Here is a 27,850-nt window from a genome sequence, read left to right as displayed (position 1 = left end):
TCAAAATCAATGGCTTTTTGCCTTTCATTTTCTTGAAATTTAATTGATTACTTTAAACAGATCTTGAAATCTGATTGGTAGTTTTGCTTTACTGTCCCATTCTCATTGGCTGAGAAAAAGATACGATTTAGAACAAAAAATAGTGCGATTTGTGAATAAATTGAACCACTGAGAGCCAATCAGATTGCAAGGATAACCAGTGATTTCAAAATGGATTTGATTAAAAAAAAAAAAAAGACTAGAGGTCGTTTCTCATTAAGAGAATACCGCAGAACACTGGTTTCCCGTTCACCTTGTCCCCTTGCCCATTTTCCTCGTTTAATATTGGTACTGATATCCGGTCAATATTTATTGACCGATATACCGATTATCGGTTGATAGTAGATCGATAGTCCATTGTTAATCGGTCGACACATCAAAAAACCGAGATATCGATTCTCGAATGACTTGCGCCCGACTATTAACCTATTGTCGACCAATCGTCCACCGACTGCCGACCGACCATTTACTGACTATGAACTAACGACAGACTATTGGTCAATATACTGACGGCCGATATATCGGACGACACTACTAAACGGGACCCAAATTCAAGTATATGTATGAAAGATCGTATATTTGAACTGCGGAGAAGGATATAAAGACATGATTAATCATCACAGTTATTATACACGGCTTAAGCAACTGTGAAAAAGTTGTGTATATAGCTGCGATGATCAATTGAAATTATCGAATATCGTTATATAATAATTACTCGCGTATCTTTCAAAATAAAGCTTTGTCACCTTCAGTCAGTTAAAAAGACTAAATGGTCTGCATATAATTAATGACTATAATTACACTGCTAACAACTGCATATTTAACTCGCTGCTAGGGGTAGTTATATAATTGTTACCTGCAATATTTTCTCGAACATTTTGTTTTCGCTGTACATGCTTTTTTTTGTATTCGTTCTTGATGTATGGCATCTTAAAGCTAAAGAAATGACCAAAAAAGGCTTAAGACGAATGACATTAAAGAGTAGTTATATAGGATATCACTTATACTAGACGCTTCCAATGAAATCGAGGTTAAGATATTGTCAAGCCGGTGTGTCTGTCGCAGGAGAGCCATGACGTAATCGAACCATAACACTGTCGAACAAAGGCCTGGTCGAGATTGATTTTACACTCGAACGAACAATGTGAATGAACTTTCCCACATGTCTCGTGAGGTGAATTCATTAAAACTACAGTGGTTTTGAGAAGAAAACACATTTAAAAGCAGTTAGTTTGTCCGGGTGGCGTCAACGTTCACTGTGTAAAACAGCAGCAGAAATAAGGGTAGGTGGACTAATTTGACGCCTCGTGATTCAGTGACTGACTAAATCAACTCGTTTATTGACTGATATGACTATCTGTTTTCTTATGCATGAATACTGATTATTTTCCACCATTCGTTAATCACCCATGCAGGCAAATACAGAAAGTTAAGCCATGGCTTGACTAGCATTTTGATCGGTAATTGTGAAGGATAAACGACTTTAACTCCAAGTATTTGGTAACTGTCAGGAATTTAAGTAAGAATCGGATCCTAAACGATGAAATGTGTTGATTCGGTACGAAGTTGAATTGACGAATTTGACCGTTTGGTCGGGTGTAAGTTTCGAAAATGCTGCAAAACTGAAACATTTTTCTTGTTAGGAAGCAGGAGCCTGGGCAATTATGATGTTGTGTTTTTTATTTGCTTAGAGAAATTCTTGGTGTCTGTTTCCTTTTCCCAGCGATTACTTTAGTTCAGTTCCACTCGATTAAAGATCGACGGAAACCCGTATTTTTTCTCTGAATTTTTAACATTTACAAATTTGAGCAACAACCACATTATTTTCAAGCTGAAAACTAAAAATAAGTTGGATTAACGACGAATTGTCTATTGTCCATACCTTAATGGAAATCGAAGCCATTGTGCGATGCGTGTTTACAGAATAACGAACGACACTAAAACATTCAAGTGACGTTTTGTAACTGCTAGAAAATCGACCAATGCAAATTAAATGCAAAACAATCCCTACAACTTTACAAAAGTGCCATGTGCTTTGAAAGGACGTAATGTTGGTCTAACTGTGCAAATATGAATTTTCTTTTGTTCGTGTGCGAAGGTTTTATGTGCAATAAATCAATTTGGTCTCAATAAAAAGAACATCTAAGGCAACCAGGTGAGAAAGCGCTTTTTTCTCCAAGATCAAGTGATATAGCTCAAAATTGAATCTCGTTTTACGCGTATAACAATCTTAGGTCGAACTGCACTCATAACAAAGGGTTCTATAATAAAATGCATTCTCTGAATCTCTGTTGAACTGGATATCTTTGAATTTAATAGGCGATAATTGAATAAACATGCGAGAAAAAGCTGTCGACCCAAATTTGAAGGAAACTTAAAAATATATAACGGCTACTTTATCAACAAGGTAGAGAGTAATATCATCAAGCTTTGTTTTCATTCAAGTTCATATTGTTTGGGGTGGCCAAATGATGTACAAGCTTTGTAGTTTCTTCTCGGTCTTCTCTCAACTTTCCGGCATAATTTTCTGCAAGTTATATTTAGTTTTAGCTCTATTGTTTTTGTGTACCAGTTTTCGTAACTCGAGTCAGTCACTAAAACTCCAGAGCAGCTAATGAGGACCACGGTTGGCATATATGACGTAAAAACAAACGAAGTCTGACCTCGACGATCTCTGATAAGGGAAACGAGATTAACAACGCTTCTGTAATTTTATCCAAAATCACTCGCACCTTATCAGTCCCAATATTTACAGTTTTTTGTTCATAAATCACTAAGATTTTTGCCAGAGAACCCGATGTGTTGTAAATTTGCCCCAACGCCAAAAAAAGTTAATGTATTAATCTCGAGGAGTGTATTCATAACTTGCTAGAGCATGACGATCACGTGGTTATTCTTACAAAACAAAACTGAATCCTGAAACACACGAATCAGGCAGCAAAAGTCTGAACACAAATAATCCCCCAAAAAGTGAGCAAATTTGATCGAATAAAACGAGTTTCACGTGAAGTAATTAGTCTGCAATAGCTCTAGATAAGAGCACCACAACCCAACGAAATTGTAATAACAGACACTATCGTAGGGCATGTTGAAATTATCATACTGTGTTCGGATAGTAATCATGAATGCCAGAGAGGGTGAAATCGTTCCGGTTATTAAAGACAATAATATTAGTTTCAAGTAAAACAAAGCAGCTAGCTGCAATGCGATGACAACTTGTAATGATAGCCTTGACATCGATTTAATGAATTAAAGCATAATTTTCACTAGACAAATACAACTCACATTTTTCTTAATTAATTTTTCCTAGTTCTCTCATTGGTGTGTTTGAGTCTCGCGTCAGTCAGGTTTCGCGTTGGTTTTTTTTCCTAGCGATGGTTTTCGCCCGAGCGAGTTACCAGTTAAAAAGGCTTCGCTGAAAGACTGTCGTAAGTATCATGTAAATACATGTATGGACTATACTTGAAGCGAGAGGAAACTTGTACACCGAAGTTAGTTACGTAGCCTGGCTATTAATTCTCCCCTCTATCATGTTGAATTCTCCATTGCTACTGGACTGGATCAATCCATTCAAAGATGTCGACTGAAACTGCCTGATTTGAAATTTTGCAGGTGCACAATCACATCTGTTTTGCCATTCAAGTTTGAAAAGAAATCAGTAAGATATTTTTTAGCCTTGTTGAGCAAAATTTGTTAAAATCAACATCGGCTCTAAGAGGAGCGGTTAACGTTTCAAGATTTTTAATCAATACAATATATTCAATTCTTCTTTTTCAACTGTACTTTTAGACTCAGGAAAACCAAAGAAAAGCGTCTATGAAAGTTTTCTATTTATTATTGCTTTGTATAAGAAAAATCACATAATGGGCAATTTCTTTTATTTTTTTGTTGTGTCAACTAACACGACGAAAAGAAAACATAAGCCATGACATTTTGGAATAACCTATACCTGACTAGCAAACATCTAAAGAATTTTTTTATTAACTGATTATTAGCCATTTTTATTAACGACCAATTGCCTGTTGTGATGTTTACATACTCGAATTAAGCTGCATACAATCGCAGCTGACAAAATTTTGATAAAATTAATTATTCAGCTTTAACTTGTTTTATGGTACAGCTTACAATTTTGTCTCACAATGCAATGTGCGTTTTCACAAAATTATTTCGAGATTTGCACATTTTCTTTGTTATTCGTAAACATTTGTTTAACTTGCAATAGTAAACTAAGTTTGCTACTGTAAACCCTTGGCGCGAAAACATGTTGGGATACCTGTACTTGGACATTATCTGTCATTGCCTGTTAGTAACCGAAAAAGTGGTAGTTCTTATTGTACAAAACATCGCATTACTATCCGCTGAAGGAGCTACGTCAAAGTTTGCGCATCTTGAAAAGTTTGGCCAAATTTTTTCAAGCTCGCCGTTCGCAATCCGTTTTAATCTTTTGCATCCTTAACCATCCTTGTTGCTTTATTGTTTATTATTATCTCTTTGGTGTTTCTCTATCTTAGCAAACTATTATTTTCAGGTTTCCTTTAATTTAAAGGTAATTTTGTACATGGCCAAAATTAATTAAAATACCGTGGCTGAACTCCTATTACCCGTTTCATAACACCTTACCTGGAACAGAAGAGCAGCTTTAGCTACAGTGACCAATTAATTTCCTCTTCGTATTAACATCTTCTCGAGTTTCTCTTCGCTCGTTTTGACCTACTGGATTATGACGCGATGCAAAAACTAAATGCGCAACTACCGTTTCATACCACCGTCACACAATTAAAGCAAAGGAAACAACACGCGATCAAAAAAACCTTGTGTTATTCAAATGAGTTTGTTAAGTCACAATAGGGAATTAAAGCAATGACGACGGAGACGCCAGTGGCAGTGCGTAGTAAAAAAAGAGTTTAGATTCTACCTTCGAATCACGTTGTTGTTTTGCAGAAGACGCGGCTAATAATTAGCGAAATCCGTGGAAAAACGGATGAATCCGTCGTTTTCAGAAAACTACATAATGACAAAACAAAAACTACATTATGTGAAGTTTATATGAAATAATTCATATATGAACTGCGGTTGTAGATGAGAGTGAAGAATGATCATCGCAGATAATTTTCCAATTTCAGCAATTGGAAAGAAGAAGCCTGAAAAAATCAGGGCTTCAACGGGATTCGAACCCGTGACCTCCGCGATACCGGTGCGATGCTCTACCAACTGAGCTATGAAGCCACACATTGGGAGTGAGGTCAATTAATTGAGTTCATATCTTCCCGTGAGGAGTGAAATGATGTGAAGTTTATATGAAATAATTCATATATGAACTGCGGTTGTAGATGAGAGTGAAGAATGATCATCGCAGTTAATTTTCCAATTTCAGCAATTAGAAAGAAGAAGCCTGAAAAAATCAGGGCTTCAACGGGATTCGAACCCGTGACCTCCGCGATACCGGTGCGATGCTCTACCAACTGAGCTATGAAGCCACACATTGGGAGCGAGGAAGGGGAGATATGAGATACGAGGACGGGAAGATATGAACTCAATTAATTGACCTCGCTCCTAATGTGTGGCTTCATAGCTCAGTTGGTAGAGCATCGCACCGGTATCGCGGAGGTCACGGGTTCGAATCCCGTTGAAGCCCTGATTTTTTCAGGCTTCTTCTTTCCAATTGCTGAAATTAGAAAATTATCTGCAATGATCATTCTTCACTCTCAAAAACTACATTGTTTACCGTGGGAACCGTAAAAACGTATGATAATACTAATATTCGAGTTTTGTCCTCTTTGGAACGCGCTATAAATAATGATCCCTCGCGAATAATGTCATGAAATAACCCAGATAAATACCTCGAATGTCGGTAAAAAGCCCTACCCCTACCCCTTTGAACAATCAGAGTCTGGCCGACAGACTGCTGACAGTCTAGAAGACGATGGATGTTTAAGAAAGGATTTTCATTAAAAGCCAAGTCATTGAAGAAGTGGAACATAATTTTCTTTTCCGTTCAAACAAGCGCTACACGCGAGGAAATCATGTTCTAGACAGCTTTTTTTTTTTCTGCCATCACACAGTCGTTGTTTTTTTTTTTTAAATATTATTATTATTATTATAGTTAATGGTGTTTATACCTGAAAAAATTAAAAAAATATATATTTTTTTCTCAACGAGAAGTAAACATTTTTAAAATCAAATTTCAAATCAAGTAAATGTAATTATTTGAGTGGGCAGTACTTCAATGTGGAAACAGCTGTAAAACAATTGAGTGCTTGGCAAAAAAAATCATAGTCATATCGAAGCTTATTTTAAGTGATGTCTACACTTTATCGTTTTTTTTCTTTTTTCTTTTCCTGAGGAAAGGATGGTTGTCACCTTAGGAATGTAAATGTTAGTATTAATAGTATGTGAGTAAGTGCCTTAAAATCAAGATTGCAATATTTTGTAACTGAATAATTTAGAAGAGACTTTGTTCTAATAATTTACAGACTTAGCAAAAACGAACTGACGATTTAGACCATATGCGAACGAAATTGAAATTATTCGAACAATTTCAAAAAGTAGAGTATTTTGAGTAAATAATTTAATCTCCATTTGATTTACCTTTCAGTCAACCATGAAATATTTTTTGTCTATTTGCATAATATATATTTAATGTTTGATTTTTCCCGCAATTTCTCACAGGAGGAGAGAATATAACTACGAAAGTATGAATCGTCCTTCGAACTACTAACATCAAATGTGTTCTATTCCTTTTTTTAGTGTTTTTTCTCCATTATAATTATTTGTCAACCGCCTCGTAAATCACGTTTGAGGGCAGATAATCCGTGAGTCAAAACAAGAATTAATCTCGAGATTTTCGTCTACCGGACATGAAATGAAACCTGAACTGAAGGGAACGAACCATTTTCGTAATATGTTGTTAGACAGCAAAAAAAAGCGTCAGGCATATTCGTTTCAATAAACGAAGTGCGATTGTTTTAAAACACATGCGGGAGACTTTCTAAGGTTAAATCAAAAATGATGGGAGATTAATTCACTTCCACTGCCTCCTACCCTGAACAATATATTCCATTTTAATGACAAAGAAGTAACTTATTCAGCTCACGTATAACTCTAACCACTTCTTAGTCCTTAAGAAGCACTACAATGTATTTTTTTTTTCAAAACAGCCCACATGGTGGAAATAGATTGCATGTTTGTATTGCTTTTTATAGTTTGCATTGTTGTTTTTCATCATCTCAAGAGGCGTTGGTTCGTCGCGAAAGAGGAAATCGTAGCCTTTGTTCGGTATATATTTGATATTTCAAAGTCGGGTTCTCGTAGCAGCATGTTGGCGTCAAAATAGCTCGCCACAAAATTCAATTTATATATTAAAGTAAATTCAATTAAAGTTCAATGCATAATACTTAGAGAACACTGAAAGAGGCAGACCACATGATTTACCAGCTACATTATACGGTACACTATTTGAACAGCTTTTGAGTTGATAAAGTTTACCTAGATAACAATATTTCTTCTTAATCTTCTCTAAGCATTTTCTATCTAATTATGCATTTTTATTGTTGTCTGTTGACCAGGTCACTTTTCGTAAATGACAGGATAAATAATGATAAATATAGAAGCAAACAGGAACACATCCAGTCTTAACGATGAATCTATTGCTGATTGGATAAATCAAGTGAGATAAGTTCATTAACACATGGTGATTTTCGCACTGGAAGCAGGGATCTACAATGTGGGCACTGTATGGACTTGCAATCGTCTCACGTAAGTAAATAAATACTAGATATTTCTTACCTTCATATTTTATTTTATCTTGTTCGAAACTTTTCTCTCTTCAACTTTGGTTGTTTTATTGAGCATTTTAAATAGCTTGAAACTGTTTCGTTTAGGTAGCAGGAGACGGCTTGATAATTATCGTAGGAGTTAAAAGAACGTAGACAATGATTGATTAAATAAAACCAACTTGACTCAAAATTTTCTTCAGCACATAAAACGCAGTTTCGCCCATTTTGTTTGAATCTGAAGTTTGCGATAAAACAGCCAAAGTTTTGTTTTAATAAATAATATGTGCTGAAAACTTCGGTTTGAAAAATTCAACGTAACCTTAACTAGGTAAAGTTCGTGTTATGTATCTAAATTTACAGCAACACCCAATTTAAACCAATGAACAGACCACCCTTAACTCTGCAAACAAGCACTGCACAAGCACCTAAACAAGAAAGGAAAAAAGCCCGTTCGTAAGTCTATTGTGTTTAGTTATGCAGTTTCGCTGTGTAGAAGCTTCCGCTGTTTATCAAGTTACTGTTGTTATGGAAAAGGAAACAATAATGGGATGTGAACCAATTATCAGAAAAAAAAACTGAAAATCTACATTTTCAAGTCCAATTTCAAATCTGAATATGTCGCCGTCTGCTTTATAGTTTTCTGATTGGCGTTTAGTGCGTCCGTTTTCAAAATATCTCTAGTATTAGTTGGTAATCGGCGTGTTCCATCAGAAGAACTCGAATCTGATTGGTCTCTGCTATTGTTGACTCGCTGACAATTAAAAGATGGCTTGAGAATTATTTTTCTTTTACAAATAAAATTGACAATGAATTTCCCTCTTCATTATTTTACATCAATATAATATGTAGATTTACGCCAGCCTAAAAGCGTAGCTCCTGGGCCGGGTTGTTCGAGCCAAATAACCCAGTAAAAGGTAGAATTTTTATTTGAGTTTTCTAACTTTACGCTGAGGTTTTCTGTAAGTTGTTTGGCCTTCTGTTTTTGAGTTTTAATAATCACTATATACACAAAACGAAGCAGCAAAAAACATTTGTATAGAAGAAAAAGTTATAATTCGGTTAACTTTTAATCCTGGGTTAGCGTTAACCGGCTTCGAACAATCCTGCCCTGTTTTCAACAAGTTAACCTGAGATGAGCCCGCGATCCAATCGAATCCAGCACTTGGTCAGCGGTCAACTTCAAAAAACACACGACCTCGATGAGCTGTAAACTTGAGCCCGCGATATGGTCACGTGATACTGGTCAGCGGATACCTCGTTTTGACAGGTGTCAATTGATCGTAACATGGATATCCAATATCAAAGAAGTACACGGTAAATAAGGGCTGCATATCTCTGTCAACCTATTATTTGGAGTATGGCCGCCATGTTGCGCGACTCTGTCGTCGTCGTCGTCACCGTCGTGCGTACGCGCCCATGAGCAATACAGCTAGTCATGATAACCATGAGAAAATCAACTCATGGGTTTTCTTTTCTTTCCTATATGAGTATGGGGCTCCGCTTAGCGGCCCTTCGGGCTGCCGGAGCTCCGCTATAATGCCATCGTCATTTGCGCCTACATTTTAACGTGTAATTGATCAAAGGAAAGTAGAAGCCGCTACCTAAACTACAGTCCTGGCCAACGTCGTTCAAAGTGACAAATTAAGACGAATACCGATAGAAAATCGAGCAATTTCAGTTTTTAGTGAACAAAAACCTTGTACCAGAATAATGTTAGGTATTTTACAGTCCTTTTTACGTTTTCTTAAAATTAAAGAAATAAACATTTGCCTGAAATAACACCGAAAACAATTTCCCCTGGGAACTTGGAAAAAAAATTTCAAAGCTCAGGGAAATAATGTAAACACAGATAAAATTTCATCATCAGTCTCATTTCACCAGTGCTTTTAACTGTTTCATACGAAGTTCAAAATTTGTTTTCAATATTTTGAGTTATTAGAAATGAATTTTTTTATATTTTAGACGGTTGCACAGAAGTTTGCAATACGATGTAAATAATCTCGGTACAAAACTTTTGTACGCTTGTTACTCCAACGTCCGGTAGATTCCTTCTTAAGTCCTTTGAAGCGAAAAAGTCATTGCAGCATTCTAATTTTTGGACACACCTCTATACTCCCCTGGACACGGTATTGAAATAATGCGCCTAGGTTGGATTGTGTTGGAGGGTGGGAAGCGGAAGATGATGACAAAGGCAATTGGTTGGTAGAAAGGTGAGCCCAAACCTTCAGCAACATTTGTAACTTGAGGTACTCTCCAACACCTTCCATGTGTGTTTGTTCCAGATCTAGCCAGCTGTGTGGAGGCTAACGAGTATTACATACATAACCAAAAAATACATTTCTGGGCTGAAGCTCTGGAGCACTGCAAAGGGAATGGTTCGATTTTGGCCGTGCTCGATACTCAGGACAAACTTGATGAGCTGTCAAGACGTCTTACATCACAAGGATATAAGAATTCGGCCCAGTTTTGGATTGGACTTGTCTTCAATGCATCCAGTCGACATTTCATATGGAGTTCAGGGGCTACTGTCAATGCAACCTCTATCAATACTACTTGCGATATCATTCAGAATAAACGGAGTTTCTATGGCAAGAACTGGTGTTTTCTGCTTAAGCATGTCAAGTCCAAGTCACAGTGTTTTAAGAGAAAAGCTTGTGACAAAAGACTACACCCCGGTGCTGGTTACATTTGTCAGCCGTCTACCCAAAAAGGTATTTATTTTGCAGTTCAGTTACAAGACGTGATCCGATTGGCTAAAAATTCTTTTTCTTTTCCAATTTTAATAAAATTAAGGAGATTCATGTGTTATGTTTTAATAACCCTCGCCCGTACTACGGGGGGGCGGGGGTGGGGGGATGGAAGCAATAAAGGGAACAATAATAATAAAATAAAGGGGAAGAAGAAGGTGAATACGTTTTTACCACATCATATTTGTTCGAGACCAATGCTGATATGCTGTTATATATTTTGAGATGCCATGTATTAAGAGCCGCCGTACAAGAAGATAAATCGTAGCTTAGCTTTGGAAAGTCTGCCCGACCAAGTTGTGAAAGAGTACGAAAGTCCTAATGTCCTTTTAGCAGATACAGCTTTCAAACGCATGTTCTCCGGATTTTTTTTTTGGTAGCTACAACCCTGACACTGACTCCTTCTGCGTCGGCAACGCATATGAATTCTCGTAGCAGCGAGATTTTTGCTGCTGCTACGACAGATAACCCAAGTTCAAGTACCTCTGAAGATGGGCAACATATGGCGACTTCTGTAGCCTCATCTTCTAGCATTAACACAGACACTGGGATTCCTGTCTCTAGCACACGACCAAGAAGGGACGAAACAACGGTATTTGAAGTTGAAACTATCATGGCGACTTCTACATCTACATCTTCAAGTGTTAGAGCAACCACCCATAATGAACCGAATTCTGAGATTTCGCTGAACACGGAGAATTCACTAAATTCTGCGGCGAATCCGGTGAGTAAGCGTAGTAAGTTTAATCGATAAACAAGAGAGGATAAATAAGAGAGTTATCTTAATTCTCCATAAAATTAATCCCTTTCGAGTTATTTTTAGATTACTCCCGACACAATTAATCCCAGCTTGGTCTAGGAATAGCCAATCCCGTGACAGGAATTTACTCACACGGGCAGCGTAGGCCGCTTAACACACATTTTCATCCTACACGAAAAAATCTACGTAACGCATTCGGGTAACTTTATCTGTGGGAGGACTAGATAAAGTATCTGAACGTAATTTGAGAAGCATAACCTTGAGAACAACATTAACTCTCTTATCCTTATCCTCTCTTTTCCTTATCCCTCTCTCAATACAATAAGCTAGATGTATTTTTCTCGAGTTGGTTCCTTTTATAACTTGAAATCGACATGGTAAATTAGCTAGATTTCTTACCTGGTTAATTAAACTCATTATTTCATTTGTATGTTTGCTTGTTTGTTTATTTACCTCTGCATTTTCTGTTGCCATGGTTCCTTCGATAAAGTTTAATTTGTTAACAAATGCTCACCCTGTTGTATATCATTCGCTCGCCAGTACAGTGCAACTGCTAATGCCTTTTTGGTTCGTCTGATTTTTTTTTTTTTTTTTTTGACAGCTGTTAGAGTTTTCTAATTTCATGAATGCTCTAGATCCGAAAGATCCATTGTCATTAAAGGTAAGAAAGCTTACGTAATTTAGCTTTCAATGTACGTTGATGCCATAACAAAATAAACTTAAGAGTCATTTTTGCTCAAAGTCATTTTAGGGGTTTTTTTAGAGGGTTTTTAATCAGGAAGAGTTTAAATTTATATTACAACAATATTAGCTTCTATTTGAAAGGAGTTTTGCATTTAAAGACTCTTAAGTGCTAAAGTGCATAAAAAAACTTTAGGCGAATCTTTCATGTTACAACATGTAGTCTGTACATTTTGTCTTTTACATTATGCTGTAAAACCATATTCGCACAATCTTCTATCCTCCTGGACTACATGCAGTAAGCCCTGAAGAAAGTGAAAACACTAAATGATATAAAGAGTTCTCGGTTTATTTTTATTATTTTATTGTAATTTTTATATTTTCAATATGCAGGTTGCCACAGACGCCTTTGAAGTGCTCGCAACTTCTGTACAATCAACGAGCAAACTACAGAATGGCGTCAACTTAATTCAGTCCACTCAAACCATCGAAGAGTTTGCATTTCAGTACGCGTCTTTCAATTTGAATGCATCAAACAGTGAGGAGAGAAAGGAAAACAAACATATTGGTAAAAAAACTAAACTATCTGTAAATTCAATGTTTTTGTATATATCAGCAATTACGTAAAACGTCCTCTTTGAAGTTATTCACTTGAGGCGTTATCGTGGAACGGCGAGGAGTTATACTGTCTCATTGACTACTTTTGAGTCATTTTTTGGTGGTTTTCTGACCTTTTGGAAAAATCGAGAAAGCCAAGATGGCCGATCCAAAATGGCTGTTATCTTATATCATGACGTGTTACCACGTGATATGAAGTCATCTTAGCATGTTGTTTATGTCAAAAGAAAAATGTCCAGAACGTCATCTCTAAGTTTCATAACCATTGCCTGAATATTATTGAAGTTGAGAGCGGAAAACGAATTACAAGAACCATTACGAGAGGTACAGAGACCTTATAGCTCCTTATATGGACAGTGTGTTGGGGGAGGTCAACTCGGCCAACGCTTCAAGAGCAAGAAAGGTGCGCCACCCCCGTCCACCCCTTTCCCCACTGGGACCTATTTTGAGCAATTTTACATCTGGCTTTCTGGCAAAGTTCTCGTACAATATGCTTGACTTTGATTCAGTTTCTAGAGGGTGTTCTTCAAAATGAATCTTTTAAAAGGCTTGTTTAGCATCTCCTCTTTACCAAGAACTGTGTAAAGGTTAATTATCCTCTTCAAAGTCTGTGCTACGGTTCAATTACTGCGTATTTTGCGATGGCTGAGTCATGGATATCTAAAACGTAGCTACTCACCACAACCATTTTTGTTTTTTACCTCATTGTAGTCTTACAAGTGTCGTTGCTGCCAAAGGGTTATACCAGAAAGTTTTCATTTACTGGACAGGAAGGTACCGAGGAGGTAGCGAGGATAACTTTGCCACCGTATTTGTTTCAAGAACGGGGTAATTATGCTAATATCTATGAATAATTATCGTTAAATTATGTGAATAATTATCCAGTAGACCATGCACACCAAGAACGGGAGTTTGACGGATAATAGCCTTTCTTTTTGATAACATAAACTATAGCCAAATCGTTTTTCGTTTTATTGATGACTAAACTTCAGTGTATTTTACCAGAAAAATATTCGAAATATTGATCGTATGTTAAACCATTTGGGCTGGTGAATCAGTTTTCGTATCATTGTTTTAATTATATTTTGTAATATAATCTCTACCGTTGTCTCATTTTCAGATAGTGTAGTAGTCAACGCACTGTATCGAGATCTCCACAAAATGGCTGCCAACCCGGAATCTAGGTAATTTTGTCAATAAATTTACTTTTAGTTTTACTTTTATTGTCTTTCTGTCGGTCGGTAGGTCGATCGGTAGGTCGGTCGGTCTGACTATCTGTCTGTCTGTCTCCCTGTTTATCTGTCTGTCCGTCAGTCTGTCTGCCGGTCTACCTGTCTATCTCCTGTTTGATCGTTATCGGTTGCTGTATCTTTGTTTTGTTTTATTGGTTGACAGCTGGTTGGTAATTAATTAGTTGGTTGGATGTTAGTTGGTTGGGTGATATGATAAGCTTTCAGTTTCCATTCATTGGCTTAGTAAAGATTCTTGTGGTAATTATTGCTTCAAAGCACTTGAACACGAGAATGGGCATGCCGGGCCATATGCACGTGTTTCTGTGTTAGGACAGAATGATATATCACCTGACAATTATTCCGAAGAGATATATCACGTGATCGTTTTGGACGTTCCACTTTGCACACAAAAGTTCACGATGTATAGTAACAATTTTCATATTCAGTAAATCGTTTTATTTCATAGGAACAGCAAAATTGATTCCATGATCCTGGGAAGTGATGTTAGACCATCTAAACGAGAAATTTTTACAGAAAATGTGACAATAATTCTTCGTATTCTGGAGGTAAATTAATTATCACTTCTCGATGTTTTTATTTCCCTCCTACTCTACCATTTTTAACTAAACAAGTTCTCTTTTTTTTTCTAGGAATATGAAAGCAGAGGAAGAGAAAAGTGCGTTTTCTGGAAGTGGAATTTTTCATACCCGTAAGATATCTCTATAATCAATTAATTTACTTTTATTTTGCAATTTCCTGGCCTTTCACCTTTATTTGTGTTTGATCACTGGAAACAGCGTAGCCGTTTCGTTTTGAAGCTGGCCAAAAAAAGATTAAAATAACACTATAACATGTTTGCAAACAGTTTTTTCTTACTACGGGGAAAATGTCCATTTTTTAACACTTTTTGTTTCCTTTCTGAGTTAAAAAGAACTAACCTACTATAAAATGACTCTAAAAACCAGACCCGGGTTGTTCGAAAGGTGGATAACACGCGTAGTCCCTGGATAGCAATTTATTCGGTGGATACCGTTATCCACCTTTCGAACAACCTCGACCAGGCTCCAGTTGTTCAAAGGGTGTATAAAGCTATTCGCCGGATAAATCGCAATCCAGTGGATAGGGAAATTTGTTTTATTAACACTTATCCACTGGATAACGATTTATCCCGCGGATAGCGTTATCCACCCCTCGAACAACTGGCTCAAGAAACATAACACAAAAATAACTGTTATTGCATTGTAGAGCAAATGGAAGTTGGTCTGGCGATGGCTGTTCCTTGGTGGAGTCAAATGAAAGTCACGTGGTCTGCACGTGCAATCATTTGACGAATTTCGCCATTCTTATGAACATCAAACAGCACAAGGTATGTTTTCTGTGGAATGCACTGTGGGTAGCTTTTGAAATGTTACTAGCCTTGTGTGAATTTTATTTTTCCTGGGCCTGTCAGCTCTTGGAAATCTTGAGTAAATCTACGAGTTGATACGTGTTTTCCTCTTTAATTCAGGCTGTGTTATATATGAGAATACCGCGGACCATTATGCATAGTTGTGCATGTGTTGAGTTATTGTTTAACCAATGGCATTAAACAGCGTGGTTGGAATGTAGACTCAAAATGGCGTCTGTGTCATGAATATGTAACATGGTGTCAAAATAGTGGGATTTCGAGCGCCACGGAACAGGGCCAAACACATCAGGATGGCCGAAGGATACGCTAATTCGTCGTTCAACTGGCCAAGATTAAACTGGGCCGCTGCGGACCTGAGTAAAGAATGGGAAAGGTTTTGTCAACATTGGGAATTCACGTTCGGAGGACCGCTCAGCAAATGCACTGAGAAGGAGAAAATATTCAACCTTATGAGCTTCGTCGGCGACAAAGGCCGAGAAATTTACCTCACTTTCCAATGGGAAACTGTGCAAGTTGGATCTGGAGAAAGCGCACGAAATGTAAATGAAAAAGAAATACCCCAAAGAGTTGTCGGAAAGTTCAAAGCACACCTCGAAGCAAAGAAGAACCCAATTATGGCGGCACTTAAATTTGATCGAAGACACCAGTTACAAGGGGAAACGTTTGACTCCTTTTGTCACCGATCTTAAGCTCCTGGCCCGTGGTCTGGACATGACAGAGTCGAATAAGTTGATCCGGAACGCCATCGCATGCAAATCTCTGGACGAACGAGTAAGGCAACGCTGCTTGGAGAGAAGTAAAAACCTTACCCTGGAAATGGTAATTGACATCGGTCGGATGTTCGAAGCGACCAAGGATGGAATGCAATTGATGTCTGGTGAAGACCCGAAAGTGGAGGTCAATAAACTTGCATGGAAGAATGGCTCGTCTAAGAAGAATGGCTCGTCCAAGAAGAAACATGACCAAGTTCAAAAATGTGATAGGTGTGGATACAATGCCCACAAGCCACAGGAAAAATGCCCAGCCAGAAATGAATCATGCAACAAGTGCAAAAAAATTGGACATTTTGCCCAAGTTTGCAGAAGCAAGAAAAGCAATGTAAACTTACTGCATGAAATGGTCCATCCTGGAGAAGACTTTTCTAGTGATAAGGAAGGTCCTGACAGTGATGTACAGCTACTACATGTAGCAAGCCTAGAAATGAATGGCATCAGTGACAAGCAGAAAACATGTGAAAATGACGAATGGTGGGAGGTTGTAGAAGTGGGCAACAGTACCCTGCATTATCAACTTGACACTGGTGCCTATGCAAGTATAATTAACACTACTCAGCTCAAGCAAGTAGCACCCAGTGCCCAGATCAAACAAACCAAGAAGACCCTGGTGTCATACAGCCAACACCGAATCACACCCAAAGGTTATGTCACTCTTCCTATAAGATTCAAGGACAGGGAGTTAAATGTCAACCTCTATGTCATAAATAGTAAGTAGAAACCAATATTGTCAGGCAAAGTTTGTCAAGCACTCAACTTAGTTCAGCGGGTACATAAGTTACAGGCACATTTAGATCCAAACCTAAAGGAGCTACTTGACCAGTACCAAGACCTACAAAGTGCATTCGGAGCCATGCCTGGAACTTACTCTATCAAATTTGATCCCAAAGCAACACCAGTGGTGCATGGGCCTCGCAGAAAACCTGCAGCACTCCTTCCCAAGATCATTGCCAAGCTTAAGGAAATGGAAAAGGAAGGACACCTAGCCAAAGTTTCACAGCCCACTGACTGGGTTAACTCTATGGTAGTTTCAAGTCGAGGTGAGAAGATCAGGATCTGCCTTGACCCAGGTGATCTTAATAAAGCAGTGAAACGGGAGCATTACTCAATCCCCACTGTAGAAGAAATTGTAGCCAAGATACCTGAGGCAAAAGTGTTCGCAGTCCTTGATGTTAAAAGTGGGTATCTCCAGATAAAACTAGACTACGAGTCCAGTCTACTGACAACGATGAACACCCCAATTGGCAGATACAGATGGTTAAAGCTATCATTTGGAATCAAATCAACTCCAGAACTGTGCCAAAGGGCCATGGATGAAATGTTGGAGGATATTGATCACGCATATGCCATTATGGATGACATACTCATAGCTGGACGTGACATCGCCCACCATGATTCAGTCCTTGAGGCAGTTCTCAACCGCGCCAGAACCTACAACCTTAAGCTGAACTTTGAGAAGGTCAGAGTATGAAAACAGCTAGTTCAATATGTGAGCCACATTATCTCAGCAGAAGGCCTCAAACCAGATCCAGAAAAAGTAAGAGCTATGAAGGATATGCCACCTCCTGAAACGAAAGAAGATGTGCGTCGGTTTCTGGGATCTATTCAGTATCTGGCCAAATTCCTCCCAATGCTAGCAAAAGTCGAAACACCACTGCGGGAACTAACCAGAAAGGATGTACTTTTCCACTGGGACAAGCCACAAGCAGCTGCGTTTCAGAAGCTTAAGGATATGTGCTGTGAAGCTCCAGTGTTAGTTACTATGATGTCAGAAAAGATGTGACCATACAATGTGACGCCAGCAAGAGCGCAGTGGGTGCTGTGCTACTGCAAGAGGGAAGACCGATAGCCTATGCATCCCGTAAACTTCGAGCATCAGAGCTCAATTGGGCGCCAATAGAGAAGGAAATGCTGGCGATCGTGTTCAGTACTCAGAAATTCAGGGAGTACAATCTGGGAAAAACAACTTTGGTCCAGACTGACCACAAACCCCTAGAAATGGTACTGCGCAAGTCCATGGCAACAGCACCATTAAGATTGCAGACAATGATGCTGAAAGTGAGTGGCTATGATCTTAAAGTGAAATATCTTCCAGGCAAGAAGCAAGTCCTCGCAGACACCCTCAGCCGAGCAAGTCTAAATGAGGCACCACCGGAAGAAGAAGAGATACAAGTAAACATGTTGGAAAGAATCTCGATTTCCGAACCAAAGTATGCAGAACCCCAACAAAACACAGCAAATGAGCTCCATGAGCTGTATGCTATGATTCAAGCCGGTTGGCCAGAAACAAAGCAACAAGTCCCACACAGCATCCGCCAATACTGGGACACACGTGATGAGCTTGCGGTACTAGATGGAGTAATCTACCGAGGAATGAGAATCGTAGTACCCCCGTCGATGAGGCCAGCCATGCTGGAGATAATACATGGAACACACCTGGGAATCGTAAAGTGTAAGCAAAGAGCCAGGGAAGCCCTTCACTGGCCCGGCATGAGTGCACAGATAGAAGACAAAGTCAAGGACTGTACCACGTGCCATGACTATGCCCCTGCACAGCAGAAAGAGCCTTTGATACCAAGCCCCGTCCCAGACCTGCCTTGGGAAATGGCCGCTTCAGACATATTTGCCTTTGGAGGTGAACATTACCTGTTGCTAGTTGATTATTACTCTAAGTTTATTGAGGTGACCAAACTGAAGGATCTCACATCCCAGGAGACCATTGAAGTCCTAAAAGAACATTTCAGTCGACATGGCATCCCACCAAAACTAGTCACTGACTGCGGCAGCCAGTACACAAGCAAGGAATTTGAGACCTTTGCCAAAAGTTACAGCTTTGAACATGTTCTAGTAAGCCCAAAACACCCCAAGGCGCATGGAGAGGCGGAAGCCGCAGTTAAACAGTGAAGTCTCTATGGAGAAAGAACAGAGACAAGAGAAAAGCACTCCTAGAGTACAGGGCGTCCCCACTTCCAGGAATTGACTTGTCCCCATCACAGCTCTCTATGGGACGCAGGCTACGAACAACACTACCAATAGCACGTGGTCTATTGGAGCCTGAAACACACAGCATCCAGAAGATAAAGACAAGAATGAAACATGGCAAGGATAAGCAAAAGTACTACCATGACCGCCAGGGCACCAAAGAGCTACCACCACTCAGATCGGGTGATCACGTCAGAGTAAAACCAGAGCCAGGGTCAAAGGAATGGAGAGCGGCAACAGTAGTGCAGAAACATGCCTTGCCTAGATCATATGTGGTAGAGGTAGGCGACCAAAGAATCAGACGTAATCGAGTGGTTCTAAGGAACGACCCAACAAAGTCTCGTATGGGATATCGGAAAAGTGATAGAAACATCAATCAGCAGACAGAACCTGAGCCAGACAAAACACATGCGGCACCCACATTCCCAGCAAGCCCACAAACGGAGCGCTCACCACAGGAATACCACTTAAATCCCTCAGCTGATGAGGAAATCCCAGCCGGTGATGTGCCACCTTCATCAGACATAGTGGAAGCTAAAGACCTGCCTTTGTATACAACTCGAAGTGGAAGACTAGTCAAAAAACCAATCAGACTAGACCTGTAACAAGTTGTTCTGGAACAAAGGACAGTTCTTGGAACGTGAACAATGACAGACACTGATTGATTAATGTTGAGTTGATTGTTCTTTTATTTTATTTTATTTTATTTCATTTTATTCTCCTCATTTGTTTCTTTGATTGTAATGGAAAGGAGGGGGATATTATATATGAGAATACCGCTGACCATTATGCATAGTTGTGCACGTGTTGAGTTATTGTTTAACCAATGGCATTAAACAGCGTGGTTGGAATGTAGACTCAAAATGGCGTCTGTGTCATGAATATGTAACAGGCTGGAACCGAAATCGACTTACGGTACAGATCTGCATATCTTTTTTTGGCATTACTCCTGAGTTCGCTGCTCGGTAACGGGGAAAAGTGGTTTTCAACATATGAGCCAGTTTTTGTTTTGGATTCAATCATGTAGCATCCGTGCTCCAAAGCCCATGCTCAAATTTATGTGTGCCTTCACTCGGATTTCTTTGGCAAACAGTTTGAAAACATTTATCTTGTCCGTGGATGTTTAATAACTTATAGTTTTAGAGTTACATATCATACAATATTATAGCTAAGAATCCATCGAGAGTTGTTTCGCTCCTCCTTGTTCGAACATTCAATTATGCTTCGACACACGTGTACTCCGACGACTTAGGTCGACACTTTGACATGGGTCACAAATAATACCTGCGACTAGTGTCTAGTTGTAGTCGATTCCCAAAGGTTACGATTAGAATGATCTTCTGCTAAGTGAAGTAAAACCAAACCCAAAGTATTCACTCTGGCCAATCACAAAGGTCACAGACATTCCAATGAACCAATTAAAACTATTTTTCTATTTTTTTTTCCAAGCTTATCCAGCCTTACGTCCCGTCAACAAAACGCCGGCCTTGAGTTTACTGTGGACCGAAAACAGAGTTTCGGAGTTTCGCGAAAACGATGGCTTCTCGTTAATCATGTGATTTCCCTGCTCGAGCTTATCCCCGGCGTAGTGTGGACGAATCACTCTCAATAAGAAAACGATATTAAAAACCGCTCTTACAAGAACCAGCAACAAGCTATTGTAAATACACACTGAGTAATTCATAAAAGATATTCTTTTGTCACGGCCATGTAAGGACATCTACTGATGCGTTTTTATCTGTTTTCTCCTCTATTACAGTTTTCAGACAAACACAAGCAAGCCTTATGCTATATGACTTACATTGGTCTAGGGATTTCGTTACTTGGAGAGACTATTACTATTATTGCGTACCTGTTACTAATGTGAGTATAATTTAATTCAAATACTGGCAGCTGTTCACCAGTAACCGAGAACACAATCTACAATTAAAAGAGTTATATAAAGCGAATCTATAATACAAATTAAGTAGTGATAAAATGGACCTAATGGTAAGTCTATAATTAAAATTAAAATAACATTTTTTAGGAACAGCATAGTGCACAGTTTGCGCAATTGTTATTTAAAAGGTCTCCATTTAAGTGCACTTTCCTCGTGGCTCTCTTAAGGCATCTAGCGATGGCAAGTTCCTTATATCCGGACGGATTTTACTCCAGAGTGTAGGGCCTACGTGTTTTAATGAGTGATTGCTGAAGAACGCTGTCTTAAATCTTGGCACACGGAATTCCATGACTCTTAAATCCTGCACAGAAGTATTGATTTCCAATTGGTTACTGATATAGCTAGGGCACAAGTTGTTTTTCACTTTGTACATCAGACAAGAGATATCCTGTACAGGGGCGTAGCCAGGGGGGTCCTGGGGTGCCCGTGAACCCCCCTTTTGCAAGCCTTTTTTTTAAGCGAACAACCTACAACAGGTGACGAAAACGACATGACAATCTGGTGTGTACCTTCACTTTGACACAGCGTGACCCCCCCTTTGCAAAATCCTGACTACGCCCCTGCTGTAATTAAGTAAAAGTAATCAGGAGATGACATAGTCGATAAAAGTGCCGTTTTTTTGTCACTGACTTGTTTATTTTAGCGAGACGTTTCGGCTAACTCTTAAGTTTTTCAACTGATGAAGGATAAGAGCTAGCCGAAACGTCTTGCTAAAATATATATACAAGTCAATGACAAAAAATGGCACTTTTATCGACGATATCCTGTAATCTTCTATTATTTAAAGATGGTAGCTTAGCTTGGCTGAGAAGTTGATCATAAGGCGAAGGTTTGTCACAAAATATCGCTCTTAGACCCCTTTCCTGCACTCTTTCTAACTTCCGTGAGTCACTTGCTTTACAAAAATGCCATACTGTGTGACAGTAAATTAAATGGGGTAAAACGGCTATCTTATACAATAAAAAGCTTACAAATAAGTGAATAGCTAAGAAATAAGTAAGCTATTCAGCGGGCACATTTAAGCTAATGCAGGGCGTCGTGTGACAACATGTGTTTTATTATCTCGTTTAAAACTTTACAGTAACGTCTTGAGTAAAATGACACTGCCATGTTGACAGATGTATTTTTTCGATATTTAGATGTTCAAGTCCCGACCAACAAAGCCATCTTCACATAAACCTTGTCGCCACACTGGCGATGGCACAGATCATATTTTTGACGGGAATCAACGCTACACATAATCAGGTGATTTATTCTTTCAGGGTCCGCTGTTGCCTTCCATGTCTAAGTGAAAATGGGCCTTTCTCATAAGTGTAGGTAATGAATGCGAATGCAATTAACGATTTACATTACGAGTGACATCTGAAAATTCTCTCAAAATTCCACGAACCTTTAGGTAAGTGCCGTTTGAAAGAATTTCCAAATACCACGAGTAGTGTAAATCCTTAATTGCTCGAGCTTTCATACGATTACTCATTTATTATATGACTGAGAAAATTGCAACGCGTGCGAGTTAATTTGTATTGTAGTGCAAATTGAGAATTAACGATAAATTGGCCTGCTCTCGGCCAATCAAAAAGAGGTAATTTTCTCAGCCATATAATAAACAACATAATACTCTTTCAATTTGCAGTTTTAGCCTCGCACGGATGTAATAATTGCAGTTGACTGAATTTCAATCGCTCTGTCTTCATAATATGGGGGATTAACGTTCTGAACTTCATTCTCTCTTTAACATGCATTCTTGTTTTTCAATCAGGTTCTTTGCCTAACTGTTGCAGCTCTCATCCATTACTTTTATCTCTCATCATTCTGTTGGATGCTGATGGAAGGCATTATGCTTTATCTGTTAATCATTGAAGTCTACAACACTGAACTCAAGCTACCTTTGTGTTACGGCTTTTCACTTGGTGAGTCAGCTTCTTTTATGTTCATAATCACTAAAATTAAACAAAACCAGCGAAATAGTAGAAGTCAACACTACGCCAACGCGAAAATATCCTAAACCGTTCAAGCCTTGAATTTGCAATCGGCGACCACAAAGAGTGCTGGTGTATTCAAGGTGCACGCCATACGTGACGTACACCTCTGGAGAATTCAAGAATGTGCACGCGAATTAAGTATTCAAGTCTTGCTTAGAAAAAAGGCCGAATTCTAATAGGATATTCCGGCTGTATTTTGAGTCACTTGTTGTTTTGCAGGATTGCCAGGTCTTGTTGTAGGAGGAACATTGACAATTGCACACTTGCGAAGCGAGGGAATACATCAATATACAGCCAGCAGTTGGTAAGAGTTATTTCTCTACATGAACACCATCCAAACAAAAACAAAAAAAGGAAACTATTTTTTCATTTTTGTTCCAGGTGCTGGCTGTCAACAGAAAGGTATTACATATGGTCTTTTGCCGGACCAGTCATAATAATATCTGCTGTAAGTATATATGTAACATATTGCATGCTCAGCTCATTGGCTTATATACTTATATAATTCCAGGCTATATACGAAGCAAATATATATATATAGGCCGAATATTGGCTTACCTTCAAGCCACCTACACTGGGTCCAGAGATTTTCTTTCTACAGCGTCGAGAAAATTGAGACTCATATAGTTTGCACTGTACCTTAACTTTTCGTCAGTGCAGCAGACAACAGAAGTTGGAGGACTGGGTTAGTTCCCCAACATGGTGACGAAGTAAAACTACTTTAATCCAGCTTGGTGAAGGCGTTTAAGTTCTTGGGTTCTTCTCTAAGTTTTCTCTCCAAATTAGAGGAATTTGAAAACGCCGGCTTTTCATTTTAGTGTGGAAGAAAAACATTCTCAAAACGAAGCTTTTTGAAAACGATGACGTCACGAAAATCATGTGATTTCCCTGCCCGAGGTTCCCTCAAACACAAATCCAAAATGACCGCTGATTGGTGCGTCTTTTAATTTCTCCGGAGTAGTATGGAGGGGGCCTTAGTAATAGCATAGACTTCTCTAAACACAACATGAATGAGACTTTATTCTCTAATACAATACCGTTCTTTCTCTAAAGGTAAACGTGGTGGTATTTTGTATTGTTGTGAAGGAAATGGTAAACATGACCAGCATGCAGTCAAGTAAACTGAACAAGGTCAAGTGAGTGCGAAATATTTATTTTATAATTTAAGATTGATTAAATTACTGAAGACGAGATCCGATAGGAAATCGAGCAATTTTAGTTTTTAGTGGATAAAATCCTTGCACCAGAATAATTTTAGGTATTTTATAGTCCTTTTTCATTTTATTCAAGTTAAAGATATAAATAGTTGTCTGAAATAACGCCGCAAACAATTTCCCATGGAAACGCGAGAAAATAAAGTTCAAAGTTCAGAGCAATTGTGCCAAAAAGATACAATTTCATTATCAGTTTTATTTCACCAATACTTTTAAGTGTTTCAAATGCACTTCAAAATTTGTTTTCGGCACCGAAGTTTGCGAAGCAATGTAAATAATCTCGGTACAACGTTTTTGTCCGCTTTCTGGCGGATCCTTCTAAAATTTTAATAACTAAGAAATATCGATTGATTTTGCAGCGTTTGTTAACACAGGTAATTGTTATTGTTCATTGTTGTTAATCCACATTTTAGAGCAGCAGTTAAAGCCTGCATTGTCTTGTTTCCTTTACTGGGGATTACATGGCTATTTGGTTTGCTGAGTATGGCAAGAGCTGGTGTCGTGTCCCAGTATGTCTTCACTGTACTCAACTCCTTACAGGTGCGCAAGTACATTACATGTACCTATTTTAGAACAGGTGCAAGGTATATACCGTAAGGTGACTGTCGTTTTATTCCCCCTTTCCTTATAGCCCAGGCGCAAAATTTGGAGCAAAAAGATAGAGAAAAAAGTTAATAGCAAATAGCGCATGGTACGGACCGAGCTAAAGAGGTCAATAACACTATTGTTATATGTTTGAGTCCCATGAGTGTTCAATTTGAAATTCGTAAGATCAATTATGGCGGAGGGTCTAAACAATCATTGTGAGAAATAGAAATTAATTATAATTAATGATAATTATACTGTTTTGACCTGATCGTTCTGAACAAAGATAATTAATTAGTTAACAATTTGAATTTGTTATGCGTGCACGCACACAGGAATGAAGGAAAAATTTCCAGGAACAAAACTGTTTCCTCATTATAACAGAATAGTTTATCGTAATTTCTTAATTTCAGACCATTTAAAAGTTACGATTTGTAACTAACCGTACGGTGGGAAAAATACAGATTTTGAGGAAATCATTAACTTCAAAAAGACGCTTCTTAGAGAGATTTAGAACGTGGAGGGTACACAAGAAGTGATGTCATAAAGACAACCAGTGTGTCTACTTTAGAGAGTGTTTTTGTACTTTTTAAACGTTTTCATTGAAAAATTTACTTTCTTTCCAGGGATTACTGATCTTTGTTTTTCACTGTGCAAGAAATACTGAGGTAAGATCTTTATTGATTATTCCTTCAGATTACCAGTTTATCAGTCAAATCAGCCGAGAAGTACACAGAAAAGTTTCTTTTCTAATTATTTTGTTCAACAATAACTCCAGTAAAATAAAATTAGAAAACATACTAATCTTTTAATCAATTGGACACAAGTACTTCTGATGCTTTGCTACATATACTTTATGCAGTGTTTTTCGACATGCCATCCTTTTTTGTTTAAGTGTGTCAGCTATCTTTAAGGGTTTGAACTCTTTTAATTTTTTGCCCATTTTGCATGAAAATGTTATTGAAATAATCCTTTTTTTTTACTCTACATTTTGGAAACAAACTGTTTCAAACGTCAGTTACAAGAAATTAAAGTTCGTATACGTGGTGAAGATGATTACCACAGTCTCTGTCACGTGATCTCAAAGTTGGTTCACAGCTATTGGATTTTTAAAAGCTTAAGATAAATTCTGTGAACAGGGTATATTCTAAAATTGCATAGCCCATCAAAGTCCAAGGTTCCTTTTTATTACATTGCGAATTAAGAGGGAATCCACCAGAAATTGGAGTAACAAGTGAGCAAACGCTTTGTTCCAAGATTATGTACATCGCATTGCAAACTTCTGTGTGACTGTTTTAAATAAGTTATTAAAAGGAAATCATTTCTAACAACACCAAATGTATAAGACAAAGTTTGAAGTTCATATGAAACTGATGACGAAATTTCACCTGTATTTGCGCAATTTCTCTGAACTTTGAAATTTATTTCCTCGAGTTCCTATGGGAATTTTTTTTGGTGGTTACTTCAGGCAACTATTTATGTCTTTAGCTTTTCAAAAATGCAAAAAAGATTGTAATAAACTTAAAATTATTCTGGTGCAAGGTTTTTGTCCACTTAAACCTGAAATTACCCGATTTCGTATCTGATTTTGTCTTAAAATTCAAGCGAGTATTTCCAATTCTAAGTTATTATCCTCTTTATTTTCTCTCAGATAAGAGTGGTTTGGGACAAGAAGCTGAAAAAGATGAAGAAACAAGCCTGGCTTTTCTTCAAATTTGGAAGCCCACCTCAAACGAGCACGAGCGAAAACAATTCGAACAAACAAGGACCATCGGAGTTGGAGCTCAATAGAAAAACCAATAAAATCACTCCTGTTGAATGATAGAACGAAAGATGGTATTGGATAATAGCAACACGATTCTTCGTGGAGCAAGATAGAACGAGCAATCTTATTGGAGGAGAGCTTCGCTTCTATTGAAAAATAGAAGGCGCAATCGTATTGGACGAACATTCAAATAACGAAAACTTTTTTTTCTTGTGAAGGATAGCTAGAGAGAATGCATGATATGAACAGTCCAAAAGCAAAAATAACTGCCTCATTGAAAGATATGAGGTAATCGAGTTGGATGATATTCAAATAGTGATATTGCAAGTGTGCTGGTGTTAAAAGAACGGGCAATCACGTTGAACAAAAACAAATCCCATTGTACAACTGCCTACCGCAATGAACGATAGCCGACAAGCAACCATTTTTAAACACACTGAACATGCGAATGGCCGTTTATCAACAATGACCGTAGATATATTTATTTCATATTTATTCTTGAAAACGTTGGATTAATTTTGTCTATTCCCATGAGTTTATTCAGTTGCTAGAGAAAGAACTAACTGCTTATTTACTACACATACTCTTGGCAGCAACTAAGGCGCCGAAGAGAAAGAGGGTTAAAGCTCATGTAAACTCAAAACGGATCTTCTTCCCGTACTTAAAGGCAACTAAAAGCCTATCAAATGAAGAATGTCACTGATTTACATCAAATTATACACACTTAAGTACATCAAACTGATGGATAAGTGAAGTTTGATATCAATTAGCAGGCAGACTTAAAAGAAGATTTGTCATCATCATGAAATACAGAATTATTTTTAGAATGTTGGAAACCTAAGCACGCTGAATTGCTCAGTCAATGAATGTACAAAAACACCGAAAAGGTCATGAGGCGAAGAGAGTGAAGATTATAGAGAAACAAGAGATTATGATCCTGAGAGAAATTAAGACCGATTATACCAAACGAACTTAAAAAAGAAAAAAACAAAAAACAGAGGACATGCATGCACGCAAGCTTTAAATTACGTGCCTGCTATGAAGACATTTGTTTGCATTATGTCATGGTTCTACCTAAGATAGATCTGATTACAAGTCAAATATACTTTGACAGAAAAAGTTCTCCTGAAGAACAAAAGCTTTTAGACAGTCCTAGTCAACAACACTGCATTAGTTATCTTGGCACTATTTTTTGCTTCTTTTTTCTCGGCGTCCATTCTCTAAGTGCTGTTTATAAAATGTACAGTTGTAGATTAAAAGAAATATATCTAGACAAACGGATAACAAGTGTTATAAAAGCATAATAAATTATAAATGTAGTTACAATAAATCAATTCGTTCAGAACAAGA

The 27,850-nt window shown here is 38.1% G+C and overlaps 2 protein-coding genes across 3 annotated transcripts; both read left to right on the top strand.

Annotated features, from left to right (window-relative positions):
* The first annotated feature begins 964 nt into the window (after positions 1-964).
* Positions 965-27,850, top strand: LOC110055428 (adhesion G protein-coupled receptor L1-like). 2 transcript variants are annotated; one of them, XM_089270657.1, is made up of 20 exons: positions 965-1,322; positions 7,605-7,794; positions 10,097-10,525; positions 10,942-11,285; positions 11,923-11,982; positions 12,396-12,570; positions 13,332-13,448; positions 13,741-13,804; positions 14,319-14,418; positions 14,503-14,561; positions 15,098-15,218; positions 20,775-20,878; positions 22,094-22,199; positions 22,714-22,864; positions 23,156-23,240; positions 23,318-23,384; positions 23,990-24,072; positions 24,564-24,690; positions 25,362-25,403; positions 26,387-27,850. In XM_089270657.1, the coding sequence occupies exons 2-20, from the start codon at positions 7,761-7,763 to the stop codon at positions 26,555-26,557; spliced, it is 2,439 nt and encodes an 812-aa protein (XP_089126783.1). In that variant the 5' UTR covers positions 965-1,322; positions 7,605-7,760; the 3' UTR covers positions 26,558-27,850. The 2 variants fall into 2 exon arrangements, with proteins under 2 accessions (XP_089126783.1, XP_089126784.1); XM_089270658.1 differs by lacking the exon at positions 965-1,322 and adding an exon at positions 3,203-3,467.
* Positions 19,008-20,741, top strand: LOC149105575 (uncharacterized). The gene has a single exon (XM_089270685.1). It carries the CDS (start codon positions 19,036-19,038, stop codon positions 19,618-19,620), a length of 585 nt encoding a protein of 194 aa, XP_089126811.1. The 5' UTR covers positions 19,008-19,035; the 3' UTR covers positions 19,621-20,741.

Source organism: Orbicella faveolata, unplaced genomic scaffold, assembly GCF_042242905.1.
Source record: "Orbicella faveolata isolate gen_17 unplaced genomic scaffold, um_ofav_v1 contig_34, whole genome shotgun sequence".
In the NCBI taxonomy this organism is placed as follows: domain Eukaryota; kingdom Metazoa; phylum Cnidaria; class Anthozoa; order Scleractinia; family Merulinidae; genus Orbicella; species Orbicella faveolata.
The sequence above is the reverse complement of the archived record's forward strand: the minus strand, read 5'-3'. Positions and strand labels throughout refer to the sequence as shown.

What these genes read in the sequence shown, in the direction of transcription:
- LOC110055428 (XM_089270657.1), top strand. Translation starts at nt 7,761, where the DNA reads ATGTGGGCACTGTATGGACTTGCAATCGTCTCAC. An exon ending in TAAATTCTGCGGCGAATCCG is followed by an intron (nt 11,286 to 11,922) that starts GTGAGTAAGCGT and finishes TTTTTTTGACAG; the next exon opens with CTGTTAGAGTTTTCTAATTT. An exon ending in GTGTTACGGCTTTTCACTTG is followed by an intron (nt 22,865 to 23,155) that starts GTGAGTCAGCTT and finishes GTTGTTTTGCAG; the next exon opens with GATTGCCAGGTCTTGTTGTA.
- LOC149105575 (XM_089270685.1), top strand. Translation starts at nt 19,036, where the DNA reads ATGGGACGCAGGCTACGAACAACACTACCAATAGCACGTGGTCTATTG.